At 45.3% G+C, this 15,683-nt stretch overlaps 1 protein-coding gene across 2 annotated transcripts in view; it reads right to left on the reverse strand.

Annotated features, from left to right (window-relative positions):
* LOC141121647 (uncharacterized) overlaps positions 1-3,958 on the reverse strand; it is a 72,759-nt gene extending 68,801 nt beyond the window's left edge. Inside the window, exons 1-5 of one of the 2 annotated variants that reach the window (XM_073611321.1) lie at positions 3,810-3,958; positions 1,990-2,109; positions 1,780-1,903; positions 1,566-1,663; positions 1,249-1,476 (exon numbers count right to left, since the gene is read on the reverse strand). In XM_073611321.1, coding sequence (XP_073467422.1) covers positions 1,249-1,476; positions 1,566-1,663; positions 1,780-1,903; positions 1,990-2,109; positions 3,810-3,857 — 618 coding nt within the window. In that variant the 5' untranslated portion in view covers positions 3,858-3,958. The remainder of the gene's footprint in view (positions 1-1,248; positions 1,477-1,565; positions 1,664-1,779; positions 1,904-1,989; positions 2,110-3,809) is intronic. The other variant, XM_073611323.1, reaches the window with a different exon arrangement.
* Between the last annotated feature and the right edge of the window lie 11,725 nt (positions 3,959-15,683).

Genomic DNA, 15,683 nt, shown 5'->3' on the forward strand with positions numbered 1-15,683 from the left:
CTCTGATGTGTTCCTAGCCTCCTGGATAACAGCGGGCATTACCACAATTGGAAACATTCTACATGAAGGGAAGCTACGCCCCTTCCAACACCTACATGAAGATTACAACATTTCTAATGAGGACTTCTTCAAGTACCCAAGAGTGCGACATGCTCTGTCCTCTATCACAAAATCGGATCAACCCATCATGACCGACCATATACAAATCTACACCCGCCTGCATCACTCCTAAAAGGGATCCTCTGTTTTCTAAAAAATGCTGGACTCTGCACAAACCCCAGAGAAGACTCCATCAATGAAAAAATGGGAAGATACCCTGGACTTTTCCACAGACTAAACATCTTAGCACCTCGCAACACGCCTCACCTTGAAAGCCTCTAGATGCACATCGCACTGGGAAACAGCGCAAAAAATACTCCACCATTGTTATTACACCAACAAAATTATCCCGCTTTTCGCTATCCCATTCACCTACTTGTTGGAGAAATTGCGGAGGCACATGATCCACGGTACATGTCTGGTGGTCCTGCCCCCTGCTCCGTCCCTTCTGGCAATCTGTTCAAACACTCATCACCAACATCACCGGCAATGCTAAAAAATCACACCCCAACTGGAATTGCTAGGCTTGGAAATGGGAACATGGGATTCTTCTCATCATATCATCCTTACCCGCATCCTAATTGCAGCTAGACTTTCCTTAACAAGGAACTGGAATATCATATCGCCACTTTCTTCTCAACTAGTCCCCCAACTCCTTAATCAACATCTACAGATGGAATTTATGTTCTCCATAGCAAACCTGACCCTGCCTAAATTCCAGAGTGAATGGGCCCCATGGCATAATTGCTTGAATATTGACACTAACGCCTTACTTCGTTGATTACACAGTACTACTCTCTGTTGAACCTGACGATGCCTACCCTATTTGCTGAACACAACCCTCTCTCTGCCTAATTGCTTATGTATAAAGTTGTCCACTACCTCACCATAACATTCCCCCCCCCATGTACCTGGATCTGAAATCTGGACTCCATAACATATAGTCATAAGAATTCTGCTTTCATATATTGGTATTTACTAACGTTATCTTAATTGTCATATTGTATATTGCATCACCTATGTCCTATGATGCTCTCACAAGTAAAAGTTTGTTAAATTTGCAAAACTTTAATTAAAAAATTAATTAAAAAAAAAAAAAAAAACATACTGTGTATAAATCAAAACTACCAATATTTGTCAATCATCTACCTGATGATGGTGAGGGATGGTGTGACCTTCCTGTGTGGAATCCCGGGAATACAGAGGACGGGGACATCTCTCTGGTGGGTTTCTGTAGCTGGATGACTCCACCATGGTGTCCTGGTACAGATATTTGTGTTCTTTTAGAAACGCGGACTCCTCCATCACCCCATCCTCATCATCCTCCTCTTTTATCTCTTCTTTAACTTCAACTTTAGAAACTCTCAGGTTTCCACTCTGAATATACAATAAAAATGACATCAATGGTAACAATGCAGATAATGTACAGATCCTAATTATACTATCAGTGATTGTTCCTCATCTACCTGATGATGGTGAGGGATGGTGTGATCTTCCTGTGTGGAATCCCAGGAATACAGAGGACGGGGACATCTCTCTGGTGGGTTCCCATTACTGGATCCATCTGTAGGAAACACACACACTGACTGAATACATTGTTTCTATGTGTTTATCAGATGATGGGGGATCTAGGTGGACCCTCCATACTGCTCTCTCCTTTACAATAAAGTCTCCTCTTACCCGGTGATGTGAGGGGCGGCTGATTGTCCATCATGATGTCCTTGTAGAGATCCTTGTGTCCTTCTAAATACTCCCACTCCTCCATGGAGAAATAGACAGTGACATCCTGACACCTTATAGGAACCTGACACACACAATGATACAGTCACCATCCAGACACATCCCTTGTCTGTTACTGGATAATGTCCCAGAATTCTCAGCACCGCTCACCTCTCCTTGATGATCTCTCTGGTGACTTCTAGAATCTTCTTTGTATTTCTCTATTCTATCAGGGAGGGAGGTGGAGGCAATGTGATGGTCATATGATCTCCGGACTTCACAGGAGGAAAACTGTAGGATATGAACACAAACAGTAAAATTAAATTATATTCCCAGAATCCTCCTCACCTCACCATTCAGGTCTCCATTTTATTAAAGCCTCACTTCAGACTGAGGTATAATTTACCCACACAGGACCCCCATACTATGCAGGTTCAAAGCTTGTTGCAGGGATTCTAATGTCATTACATACAATGCAGGAACAACAGTCCCACTTTGTAAGTGAGGATGCCAAGGGTCCGCCCACATCCTAAGAGCATCAGAAAACAACAAGAGATGGAGGGACATTGGGAGGAGGAGTTGTGAGGTCAGTGTGATGTCATAGGACATATAGACTCTGGATGGAGGGACATTTGGATGGGGAGATTTGAGGGGTCCTCTATATGAGGATCCTGTGCAAACCAAATCATTGTTCCTGGGTGTGTCCTACCTCTTCTAAACTGAAGACTGAACTTTGACCTTTACCATACAGAAATCTGTCAGGAATCTGTGAAAGTAAGCTCTCATGTGATCAGGTGATGTGCGGAGGAACGGAGTGTAAATAGCAGACAATTTTCTCCAGAGCTCCTAATGGTGGGGATGGATTTTGCTGAGTGCTGGTGCCAAGTTTCCACCCCCCAGGATCACTGCAGGTGTGGAGAAAAGCTGTGTAAGAGGATATGGAGGAGAGATGAGGAGGAGATCCAGGAATCAGGATAAAGGTCAGGACAAGCAACAGACGAGCGCATCCAAGAGATGAAGCCGGGGTCACTACACAGAAAATCAATCCAAGGAAACAACAGGCAGGACGAGGAATAGCAAGAAGGAGCTCAGAGACAAATGAGAATATTGCTCAGCCAATGGGAGATTATCTCAGCATGACTTACATAATGAAGGAGATGAGGGGGAGGGGAGGAAGTCCCTAAAAGTGATTGTAAAAAAACAAACATATTATACTTACCTCCTCTGTGCAGTTGGTTTTGCACAGAGTTGCCCCAATCCTCCTCTTCTGGAGCCCCTCCGCTCCTCCCCACATCGAGTGCCCCCACGGGGAAGTGCTTCCCTGGGGACACTCATGCAGGCGCGCACCCGAGTCCTGCTGCTGCGTCCATTGACACAGACAGCAGGACTCGGCCCCGCCCCCCACGCCATTAGATTTGTCTGACAGCAGCGGGAGCCAATGGCTGTGCTGCTATCAATCTATCCAGTCAGGACCCAAGACACTGGATGGAGCGGGTGTGCTTGTGCCTGGCACTGGAAAGACAGGATTCAAGTAAGTACAAGGGGACTCTGGGGGGCTGCTACACTAAAGGAGGTTTTTCACCTTCATGGATATAATCCATGAAGGTGAAAAAACCCTGAAGGTTTACAATCCCTTTAAGGTGACCATAGAGACATGGAAATTCAGCTGGTTCAGCAGGGATCGGTCACATTTCCATCCATGTGTGGTCACTGCCGGATAAAAGTCACTCGATCATCAGCTGCAGCCAATAGCTTCATCACTGATCTGTGTATTCTGAGAGCGGAGGAGCGCCCCCCATTGTCAGAATACAATAGTGCAGCGGGGAGGATTCCCCCATCCCCCTCCAATGTGTGGATGGGGGAATCACTTCAGTTTTTGCTTGCTCAGTCCACTGGCTGAACGATAAAACTGAACCATGTATGGCCAGCTTTGGAAGCAAAAGATATTAATCATCAACTGATCCCCCTGAAGGGGTTAATCTACATATTACCTCCTCTGCCGCCAGATCCAGCAGCGTCTTCTCTCTACGCCTTATCATATGGAACGCCCATCTTTACCTGACATCACTTCCTGTCTGAATCTGACATCACTTCCTGTCTGTATTCCATAGAGACTTTTCTTACTGGGTAGAGGTGTGATCACCACCTTGTGGAACTCAGAGGAACTGCAGCTCAGGAAACTTCTCGTAGTGTGAACATGTCTGTTTCAAGTATAGAAATGAGGACACTGCAAGCTGTTTGAGAAGTCATGTTGAATTTATAACAGGAACAGCAAACACAGAACAGGAAACAGGAAGTATAAGCAATGCAATATTACCATAGAGTATATTACAATAGAGTCCCTGTATTTGTATAAGAACTCCATAACATCTCCCTTTTTTACATTCAATACAAAAATGTGTAAACAACCTAAAAACAGATTTTGAACAGTCTTAAACATAACATGCTGTGTTACCGATAGATACACTACAGATGGAGTCTATTTGGTGGTCTTGAAACTCGAACGCTGTGCAAGGCCACAGTGATTTTGCCTGGGGAATGCTGTTTAGCTCCAGAAGGTGTTGAAGAGCTGCTCTCTTTCCTGGCTGGTGTGTTTGGTACAGAAGAACTTACTGGTATATGTGGCTTCATTATGTCATCCTCATGGTATCCTTCAGATATGACCGTAGTATTGTCTCTGCCTTGCTTACATGGTCCAGTAAGACAAGGGGCATTGTAGGACTAGGGGCATTGAACACCTCAGAAGGATCAGGTGTAGGATGATCATAGGCTTATGTTTTGACTTGTTCTGCCACTAGCAGGTCCAATCGATTGCGGTGGTAGAGATTGCCTTTCACATCTACAAGATATGAGTGAGGAGCAACCCCCTGAACAGAGGTGCCCAGTCTCCAGTGACCAGTCCTGTCACCAGGCAGCAGCTTTATACGGATTGACTCTCCAATGGTAAGTCTTTGGCAGACACATCATATGTCAGTTTGGAGATCTGCTTCCCACGTCAGAGTTTCTCCAGTACACCTGTAACCACATAAGGTTCAAGCAATTTGTTTGCCACAGGTAATGAAGTCTTCAGTCTCCTTGACATCAAGCGCTGTGCAGGACTACTGCACGGCTGGGGTGTTCCTCCAATGTAGAATGGCTTTCCATGGGTCATTACCATCATATTGGGACTTCTTACAAAGATTCTTTACTATCTTTACAGCTGATTCTGCTTTGCCATTAGCTTGTGGGCACCGCAGGGATGAGATAAGATGTTCAAACCCCCAATCTGTAGAGAACCGTCTGAATTGCCCACATGCAAATTGAGGTTCATTATTCTAAATTACTCTGTCTGGCAGGCCATAATGTGCAAACTGTACTTCACAACACTTGATTGTAGTTTCAGCAGACAAGTCAGGAAGGTGCTCAATCTCCCAAAAATCTGAATAGTGATCCACAATCAGTAGAAAATTTTGCCCAGAATAATTCAGTAAATCCATGCTGGGTGGCCCGCATATATGACATTATGGGCTCTTTCTGTTGTGCCTGTGCATATTCATTGCATGCTGAGCAATGGTTAACAAAATCTATAATCTCATTTTGCATGTTGGGCTAATATAAGGTATCCCGTGCCTGCCTATAGCATGCTTCTCCACCAATGTGACTGGCATGAATGCATGTCACAGATCTTAAGAGATTTAGGAATGATGACTCTTGACCCCTTGTAAAGTATGCCATCCTAAATGTCGATTTCATCTGTGAAAGTCCAATATTCTCTCACAATTAATGGCACTTCCATCTTTGTGTAGCAAGGTCTCTGGCCTCCTTCGGGCTAATGAGAACCTCCAGGCCAGAGATAGCTGACATCCTCCTGTATATGGTGGGTTGTGAGGCATAGTGGGTGCAAGGTGGATAATGTTATTGGGCGCCAGACATTTCTTGAATGCAAAAGAGATGTTTATTTCTCTTACAAACATTTTTGGGGAAAGAGCATTAGGGCCAGGACTTATGTAGTTGCAAGTTCGATTGGCAGACTCCGAGACATCAATAGGAAGACAGCCGTGCAGGGAAAGGCCCCAGCAAGACGCCACATCTGCACTGGCAGGATTACTGTCTCCTATGGCAACAGTCTTTAACATTTCCTAACACAAAGCATAATAGTTCTTTCACCTTCACTACAACTTCACCTTGTAGTTCTTCAGCCCACTGAGCTTCCGGTCTCTCACTAGACCCACTGATTCACTGACTCTGAATCCCTTGAGCTCCTCCAATCTTCACAGTGGTACCTTTCTCAAGCGTCACCCCTCTCTGCTGGGTCCCTAGCTTGGCACTCCAGATACTTCTCAAGCTTCAACCCACTGGCTTGCTCGGTCCCTGGCTTGATACACAAGGCTGCTCTGCCAGCGTCACCTCTGCTGGCTGGGTCCCTCACTTGATCACCGCCTGAAGTTTTCCAATTCTCCACCGTGCCCGTTCAGTGAGAATGTTGCTCTGGTACTTGCATCAGTTACTCACTGTGGTCCCTGGTAATAAGGCAGACAGCTTCCCCCTCTACCTCCGACCACTGACAGGTTCTCCGGCCGACAGCACCGTCACTTCTGGTTGGACTGTAAGCCGCAATCCCAACCCTGCGCTGCTCTCCTGCTTTTGGATAGGCCCTCAGACAGCCTAGCAGACAGATGCCCCCAGGATAGGCTCAATCTCTGGCCTAGCAGCCTGGGGCAGTACGACACACATCCAACCAGTCAGCCATCCAGGTGGCACAAAACACTGATCACCTGACTACATCCGAATATATAGGTGCTCCCAGCAGGCCATGGGATTCAAAGAAACTCTTGCCCATGGGCTGAGATACCCACATACCCATCACTTGACCTTGTGCTGCCCTTCTCATATCTAGCACCACCAAGTACCCGGCCACCTAGTGGTAGTAGAGACAAGTGCAACCAGGCCAAACTTAGGGAAGAATCAATAGATCTCTAACAATCAACCAGGATAACTACTCCTGGTAAGTACATTTGTGAGGAGCTCCCTAACTAAACTCCAGGGTGCTACTTCTGAATCTGACCAACCATTCAGAACAGCAGATTTACGTGCTTGCAAACTCTCGTCAATTTCTGTGGGCTGTTTTATCTGAAGCAAACGCTGGTCTGTGACGTTTGGATAGTCTGAATGATTGATCTGTGACAGGACATCTAGGTCCTGTTGAACATTGTAGGCTGTGTGTTGTGCACATTCAGGTGTGCCACCTGCTGCTGTAGCTCTGCTAAGAGCATCACTAATGAACATTTCAGGTCCAGTTTTATAGACAACATTGAGGCAATAGTTTTGTAACGTCACCAACATACTCTGTATGCGTTTGGGTGCACACAAATGTGTTTTCTTATAAATAGATATCAGAGACTTATGGTCAGTTTCTGCTGGGATCTCAACACGACCATAGAGGTAGTGATGAAAGCGCTGGCAGACAAACACAATACTCAGACATTCCTTTTCAATTTGTGTGTAGTTTTGCTCAGTAGGGGGTCAGTGCCCCTGAAGCAAATGCGATAGGCTGGCCAGCTTGCAATAGGCAACACCCGAGTCCACTTTTTCTCATATCACTTTGAATAGTTACAGGTTCTGTAACATCATAGTACTTAAGGACAGGTGTATCTGTGAGCAAATGTTTGATTTCTTTCATTGCATTATCATGTTTAGGAAGTCAATGCCAAACCACATCCTTGTCCAGAAGACGAAGAAGAGAGACGTGGTAGGAATTTTTCTTAAATAAGTAACAAATCCTATGAAGCGCTGCAGGGATTTCACATTAGACAGCTGTGGCATATCCAGTATAGCTCTGATTTTTTCTGGGTCAGCCTTCAAACCCTTCAAAGATAGCATACAGTATGTGCATGGAAGTGGACCTCTTTGATCTTAAATTGCTTTTGTTTTCATGCCAAGTCTTAGTTTCACCTGCCTACAATGATTCATCAGTTCCAGCAATTTGCCATCATGATCTTGCTCTGCTTCTCCATCCGTATCCCCACAGCCTACCACAAGTATGTCATCAGCAACTGGTTCAATACCATTAAGTCCAGCCAATAGTTCATGTTGTTTATGTTGATACACCTCTGGTGCAACTGATACTCCAAAAGGCAGATTGAGCCACCTTTTCCTGCCCCAGGGAGTCCAGAATGTTGTCATGTAGCTACTTGAAGTATCTAACTTACATTGTAAAAATAGGATTTTTTCTAAAGCTTACCTGTAAAATCCTTTTCTTGGAGTACATCACGGGACACAGAGCAGCCATAATAAATAACTGGTTATTCGCCACCTATAGGTGAATGGACACTGGCCAACTAAAAGACAGGAAGTCCTCCCCTATATAACCCCTCCTACACAGGAAGTACCTTAGTTTTGTAGCAAGCAGTAAACTTCCCAGACAAGAGGGGAGGGATCTCTGTGTCCTGTGATGTACTCTAAAGAAAAGGATTTTACAGGTAAGCTGTAAAAAATAATCCTCTTTTCTTTATCGTACATCACGAGACACAGAGCAGACATAATAACTAACTGGGGTGTCCCCAAGCAATGCTTTTTAGGGGAGGGAACCCATTATGACCAAAGAAACACCATCAGAACAACAGGATCTATATTGCAGCCTGCAGCACACTGTGTCCAAATGCCACATCCTCCTGGTCACACAATAATAGTATGAGGATGTGAGGGGGGTAATAGGAGGGTTGCTGTACATTTAAGAACTGTCCTCATGGGAACACAGTTAGTCTGGACTGCTTAACGTCTGATTTATTTTTTAGCGCCTGGGACCCTCTTGGCCCCAGGATCATTAATTCCCTGTTGGGTTTGTTTGGTTTCTGAACTGGTTTTAATTAGTTTTAGATCTGCAGACAAGGAATGATAAATGCGATTCTTCCTTTGACTTGTTTGCTCTGAGGCAGTGATGTGAGGTCAATGTAGGGTCATCATGATGTCCTGGAAGGGGAACTTGCTCACTTTCAGGATACGTGCCATAACTCCGGCTGCGGGGCTCCAATCTCCGGCAGCCTGCTGGCTGACAGGAGTGATGTCACTGTCACTCTCTGCAGTAAGAGAAGGGATTGGATTGGATAGCAGGATGATGCAGCTGGTGGAGTACAGAATTATGGGGGGGAGGAGCCTGTTCTGTACTCTCCAATAGCAACCAAGTGTGGGTAGGACAACGATGTTCTCTTGGTCTTGGTCTATTTTTGTCCTGCAACATATTTCTTGACCAGTGAGATGGTGAGGTGAAGGCTTCCTCCTCACTTGCTGGCAGGAGTTATTTAAGGAGGTCAGAAAAGTAAGTGCAGGTGGGGTGGCAGGACCATCAGGACCAAGAGCCCCTATGAGCCGTAAAACCCCCTCCTACCTCAGAGCCTTGCAGCCCGATTACCTGCTTAGGTGCCCCCACAACCCTTCAGCCCCACTAACCTCTCAGAGTTGTTCATCCCTATTACTTTCTAAGAGACCCCCAAAGTCCTTCAGCTACACTTCCTCCTCAGGGGTCCCAGAATCCTTCAGATGAAGTAAACCCTCACAGGCTCTCTGAGTCCTTTTAGTCCCACTACCGCCTCAGCTCCTATAGTTTACTCAGAATCGGTGACGGAAGTACCACAGTCGCAAAGGTCACACCTGCGACCATCCCTGGTGTTCCACCAATGCGGGGAGGGGGGGACAAAGACAGAAGGAAAGGGTCCTGTTGCCAAAGTAAAGAGTCCCGGGATCAGTGGAGGCTCCCCCAGTGATTGCCAAGCAGGATTGCTGAGAATGGGGTGTGCAGCACATTCAGCCTTTGCAGAGTCCCCTCCGTGCAGAGCACCCTTGCTGTCCCTGATCTGCCCCCAATGTGAGCACAGCGCCCTCCAACATCAGCCAACTCCTCTTCCTGCTCCTCCTCCCCCAGACACAAGCTTGAAGTTCTCCATACTGAGTGGACTCTGCGCCCTGTGCCGGCTCTGAAGGACCCGCCACTGATGTCAACTGCAGCGCCCGGAGCCTGGAGACTGCCTGTATGTGGTGTGGGGGTCCTCAGTTTGTCTCAGCTCCCTGCACATCTCAAACTCCTCTCCTAACTCTGGCAGCTGCTCTCTGGAGTTTCTGCCAAGCCCTCTGCTCCTGCATCTCTCCTCCTGTTCCCCCCAACACCTGGGTGCCCCTTCCAGGGCTGCCCTTCATCTACCCCACCCATTCCTAATTATCCTCCTCATGTCATCCCTCTGCCCATACCCCTCTCTGACTGGCACCCCAGTTCAGACCCCCTTCCCCCCATTCTTGCACCTCATAACACTGTCATCACTGGGAAACTTCAGTAGCTGCATTGTGGCATGTTTGGAGTCACAGAGAACAAAGTGTCTTGCTGGGCACTTCAGAAAGCAACCGGCTGAAGTGGGCCCTGTGCGAGATCGGTGGAGGCGAGATGACGGAACTGAAGGTTCTAGCTACACCTCTGCTCAGAGCCCTCAGTATTTTCCTCCCTCTGACAGCAATGATGGAACATATTCTTCATGGCAAGCTGGGGAATGTTTTCTTCCTCCTGACCAGCAATGTAAGGGGCTCTATGCTCCATACTCCTGACCACAGAACCCCATTGTTGTATTGGCTGCATATTGCAATGGTTATTATTATTATACACAATTTATATAGCGCCAACAGTTTACGCAGTGCTTTACAATGTAGAAGGGAGGACAGTACAATTAGAGTACAGCACAATGACTGCCCATCGGCTGTCTGTGTAGTATAATTACCCTTTGTAGGCCATGTATGGTCAGGATGGTCATTGTCTTGTCTATTTATTGTCAGTGCTGTTTGTTTAGAGGACCAAATTACTAGAATTTATCTCCAAAATGAAGAGAATATTCCTGCCCTATACCTGGGGAAATGTTCTGACCCTGAAGGGATTAATATACGAATAATAAATATTCGGGCAGCGCTTCCACTATGGACAAAATATCTGAATCCACAACACGATAGTTCCAATAAAACATTCTGATAACAAAGTGTCAGACAACTCCTGGGGTAACCTGGCAGCACTTACTCAGAAATACCCTGGCTGTAGATGACTAGGTGTGCTGGGCTCTGTAGTCCCACAGAATTTGTGGTGCCTGTGAATTAATAGACACCTCTATAGTAGTAAATGGGGGATACTGACTTAAGGAGCAGAAGTGCTAATCCAATGCCAGGGTCCTCCACCGATCTTGCACACAGGGCTCACCTCCACCAATCTCACATACATGGCACATCCCCACCGATCGCTTCCCACAGCGCCCAGCGAGGTGCTTTAATCTCTGTGACCCCCAAACATGGCACAATGTAGCCACTGAATTTCCCAAGTGATGACAAAGGGTGGGATGAGGGCACCTCTCCTAACCTGGTGACATCTGACGTGTTTGGATTGGAAAATGCCAATCTTTGTCCAGGAGGGCTATTGGCAGGTGAATTGGTCCTAAAAAGCATTCCTACCTCCCCCCAGATTCCTTAACACTTTATAGCCCAGAATTACATCTTCTATATCATCATATATCACTAAATTCATACAAAACATTATTTATAATCATTAATAACTGGTAAAATGATCAAAAATACTATAAACATAAAACAGATGAAAAATCTATTTTCATCCCCCCCCCCCCCATACAATGTCTGGAACCAGCATTTACTGACATCAATAACTCCCCTCGTGGTACAGACCATAAATTCCCTCATTGTAATATACGGGGTTATTCTACATTTCCACACTATATATGTGTGTATCATCATCTGCTGGAGATAAAAGACATCACAGTGACTATGGAGGAAGAGGACGGACATGACGGGGGGTTACTGGGTGTAAATAGAAAATAAGATCTTATTGCCTCCTCTGCTGCTTTGTCCAGTACTGTCTTCTATTTCCTGCCACGTGGAACTTCCTGTCTTTGTTCCAGGTGACTTCCTGTCTGTGCATAATATCACTTCCTGTCTGCACCTGACATCACTTCCTGTCTGCACCTGACATCACTTCCTGTCTGCACCTGACATCACTGCCTGTCTGTGCCTGACATCCCTTCCTGTCTGTGCCTGACGTCACTTCCTGTCTGTATTTCATTGAAACTTCCTGTCTGGATATGAGTGAGATCACCACCTTGTGGAGTTTAGAGGAACTGCAGCCCCAATAAATGTCTTATAGTAACCACACCTGTAAAATTTCTACCTTACAGAGATACCACAGTTCAAATATAACACAAAAAAGTAAGAAAAAATAGATACAGTTCTTATGCAACCAATAATTTAACAAATATATTTTATTACATATAGAAAAGTCTTAAAGACACACAACACAAGTTAACAACACATGTATAGCTAATAATACATAAATTCATCCTTTTGGTGAAGAAAATGCAAAAATACATCCAAAAGCATAAAAATTTATATCAATCCTCTCATAATTAGGCATGAGCTTGATGTTTGCCCGTTCGCCAAAGAGCGAACATTATGGGGCGTTCACGGCAAATTCGAGCGTTATGGAACGCCCCAGTATATATCAATCAACTCATAATTAGGCATGAGCTTGATGTTCGGGTCGAACATAAATTCAACTCGAATATCAGGTGTTCGCCCGTTCGCCGAAGAGCGAACATTATGGGGCGTTCACAGCAAATCCGAGCGTTGCAGATTGCCCCATTATTCACTGCGAGATTGCAGTGCATTGCTGTATGATGATTGGCCAAAGCATGCACCTGACCTGCATGCTTTGGCCAATCCCAGCGCCCTCTGCTAAGAGAACCATAATTGGCCAAAGGCAGGGTGCCTTTGGCCAATCATGGCTCAGGGGGACTAAGTCCACGACCCACACTTTATAAGGCTGCCTACACGGCCGCCCTTTGTAGTGTTGTTGGCGTGGACGGAGAGATAGCTTGATTTAGATTAAGCAGGCAGGTTATTCAGTTAGTGGCAGTGTATTTAATATATATATACAGTCAGTCTAGTATATACATTTAGCATAGACTATAAATTCAGTGTTTACTCTATATTCAGTCAGTGCAGACAGTATATTAATAATATATATATCTATATATAGATATATATATAGATCTATATATATATCTATATATAGATCTATATATAGATATATATCTATATATATATCTATATATATTTCTATATATAGATATATATATCTATATATAGATATATATATATATATACACACAGTCTCGTATATGTGTATATATATATATATATATATATATATATATTATATATATATATATATATATATATATATATATATATATATATATTTACAGTATCTCACAAAATTGAGTACACCCCTCACATTTTTGTAAATATTTTAATATACCTTTTCATGTGACAACACTGAAGAAATGACACATTGCTACAATGTAAAGTAGTGAGTGTACAGCTTGTATAACAGTGTCAATTTGCTGTCCCCTGAAAATAACTCAACACACAGCCATTAATGTCTAAACCGCTGGCAACAAAAGTGAGTACACCCCTAAGTGAAAATGTCCAAACTGGGCTCAAAGTGTCAATATTTTGTGTGGCCACCATTATTTTCCAGCACTGCCTTAACCCTCTTGGGCATGGAGTTCACCAGAGCTTCACAGGTTGACACACTTGTCTTTGTACTCCTCACCTGGTTGCCGCCACACACGCTTAACACCATCTGAACCAAATAAGTTTATCTTGGTCTCATCAGACCACAGGACATGGTTCCAGTAATCCATGTCCTTAGTCTGCTTGTCTTCAGCAAACTGTTTGCAGGCTTTCTTCTGCATCATCATTAGAAGAGGCTTCCTTCTGGGATGACAGCCATGCAGACCAATTTGATGCAGTGTGCGGCGTATGGTCTGAGCACTGACAGGCTGACCCCCCACCCCTTCAACCTCTGCAGCAATGCTGGCAGCACTAAAAATGTCTATTTCCCCAAAGACAACTTCTGAATATGACCCTGGTGACTTCTGGTGATGTACACAGTATCTAATACAGTGTAGTGTGGTGTTGCAAAACAAAATATACATCATGTCCGGAAGGCCACCAAGGAGAGGCAGACGCTCACATGCCACTATAAGAGGGCAAGCAGCCTCTGTGTCTACAGTCAACAGTGATGGTCGTAGACATGGTGCATCCTCTGCAGGTGGCCATGGGGCATGCTTGTCCTTTTTTTCTGCTGCTGGCCATGTTTTTGAGCCAGAACATGCAGAAGAGTTGGTGGAGTGGATAACAAAGCCGTCCTCATCCTCTGTCACCCAGGCTCAGAATAGTTTGCCTTCCAACGCAGCTGCCAAAGCAGCCTATTCCACCTGCTCCTTGTCCACATTCACTCCTTCCGTAGCCCCACCATCATGCATGGAGGAGTCCCCAGAATTATTCGACCACAGTGTCTGTTACATGCTGCTGGAGGATGGGCAGCGATTTGAAGGCTCTGATGTTGGTTCCCAGGTTGAGGAAGGGAGTAATGTGAGCCTAGAGAGAGGGAGTGCCCAAGAAGGACAAGAAACTGGTAGTTATGTTCCCTCAGCTGCTGTATACTGCCAAGTTTGCTCCAGTGACGAGGAGGGAGGGAATGATGAGGTCACTGACTGTACTTCGGTGCCTGAGAGAAGAGAGGAGGAGGAGGCACAACTCCAACGAGGCAGGATGTCCACTAAGGGGGCAGCTTAAGGGCAACCACTCTATTGCATCACACCACAGAGCTCCACAGGTGCAGGGCGCTGCTAACTCCCCGCTGAACGTTTCAAAGTTCCTTGGTGTGGGCCTTTTTCAACACATGTGCAGCAGATCGCATTGTTGCTGTTTGCAACCTATGTCTGAAGTGGATCAAGCGTGGCCAGAACAGCAGCCGCTTGGGCACTACATGCTTGACCAGACATATGACGACCTGCCATGCAGTCTGTTGGCAACAGTACTTGAAAGAACCACATCAAAGAAAAAGGCAGACTTCTCCTTGCTCCTTATCTGGGATCTCCAACCCTACTACCCTCCAGTCCCCTCAAAAACCTACACTGAGAGGAATGAAGGTATAGCAATAGGTGTCCCAAGTACTTGCAGCCAATCTGCTAGCAGTGCACCACCATTTGATTTTAGCAGGCACATTTCCCTACCCCAGTTGCATAGCTCCCAACTGTCCCTGATTTAGAGGGAATGTCCCTGATTTTGAACAAAGTTCCTCTGTCCCTCTTTCCTCCTCATTTGTCCCTCATTTTGGTCTGATCTATACAGTTGTATATAACATGTACATATCTTTCCAAATGTTTTTACCAGTGCTAAACCTTAAATCCAATTTTTAAATTGCTGCATTTGTAAGTCTCAGAAGCCAAAAAAAGGAATAGTAGAGGAAAAAAAAGCACTTGTGGGTTTAACTAATATTTTTTTGTATAATTCTCCTTTAAGGGGGCGTGGCAGGGTGTGTGTCCTATGCCTACATACTTTTACTAACAGGTGTCCCTTGTTCCCATCTCAAAAATTCGGGAAGTATGCAGTTGCTGAACCGTAAAAAGAAATTCGGTCCCAGCCATCCACATGCTCAGTGTCTAAATGCTACCTTGGCCAAATTGCTAGCACTGTAACTGCTGCCTTTTCAGCTTGTAGACTCTGCCCCCTTTTGTGAATTTGTGGAATGTGCTGTACCTCAGTGGCAGGTTCCAAAACGCCATTTCTTTTCATGGAAGGCCATTTCGGCTCTCTACCGGCATGTGGAGGGCAATGTTTTGGCCTCGTTGGACATGGCTGTCAGCAGTAAGGTGCATATTACCACTGACTCATGGTCCAGAAGGCATAGGCAGGGATGTTACCTTTCCTTCATGGCATACTGGGTAACTCTGCTGGCAGCTGGGAAGGATGCAGGACAGGATTCAGTGTTGTTGGAGCTTGTT

This window comes from Aquarana catesbeiana, unplaced genomic scaffold (genome assembly GCF_042186555.1).
Source record: "Aquarana catesbeiana isolate 2022-GZ unplaced genomic scaffold, ASM4218655v1 unanchor228, whole genome shotgun sequence".
NCBI classification, from domain to species: Eukaryota; Metazoa; Chordata; class Amphibia; order Anura; family Ranidae; genus Aquarana; species Aquarana catesbeiana.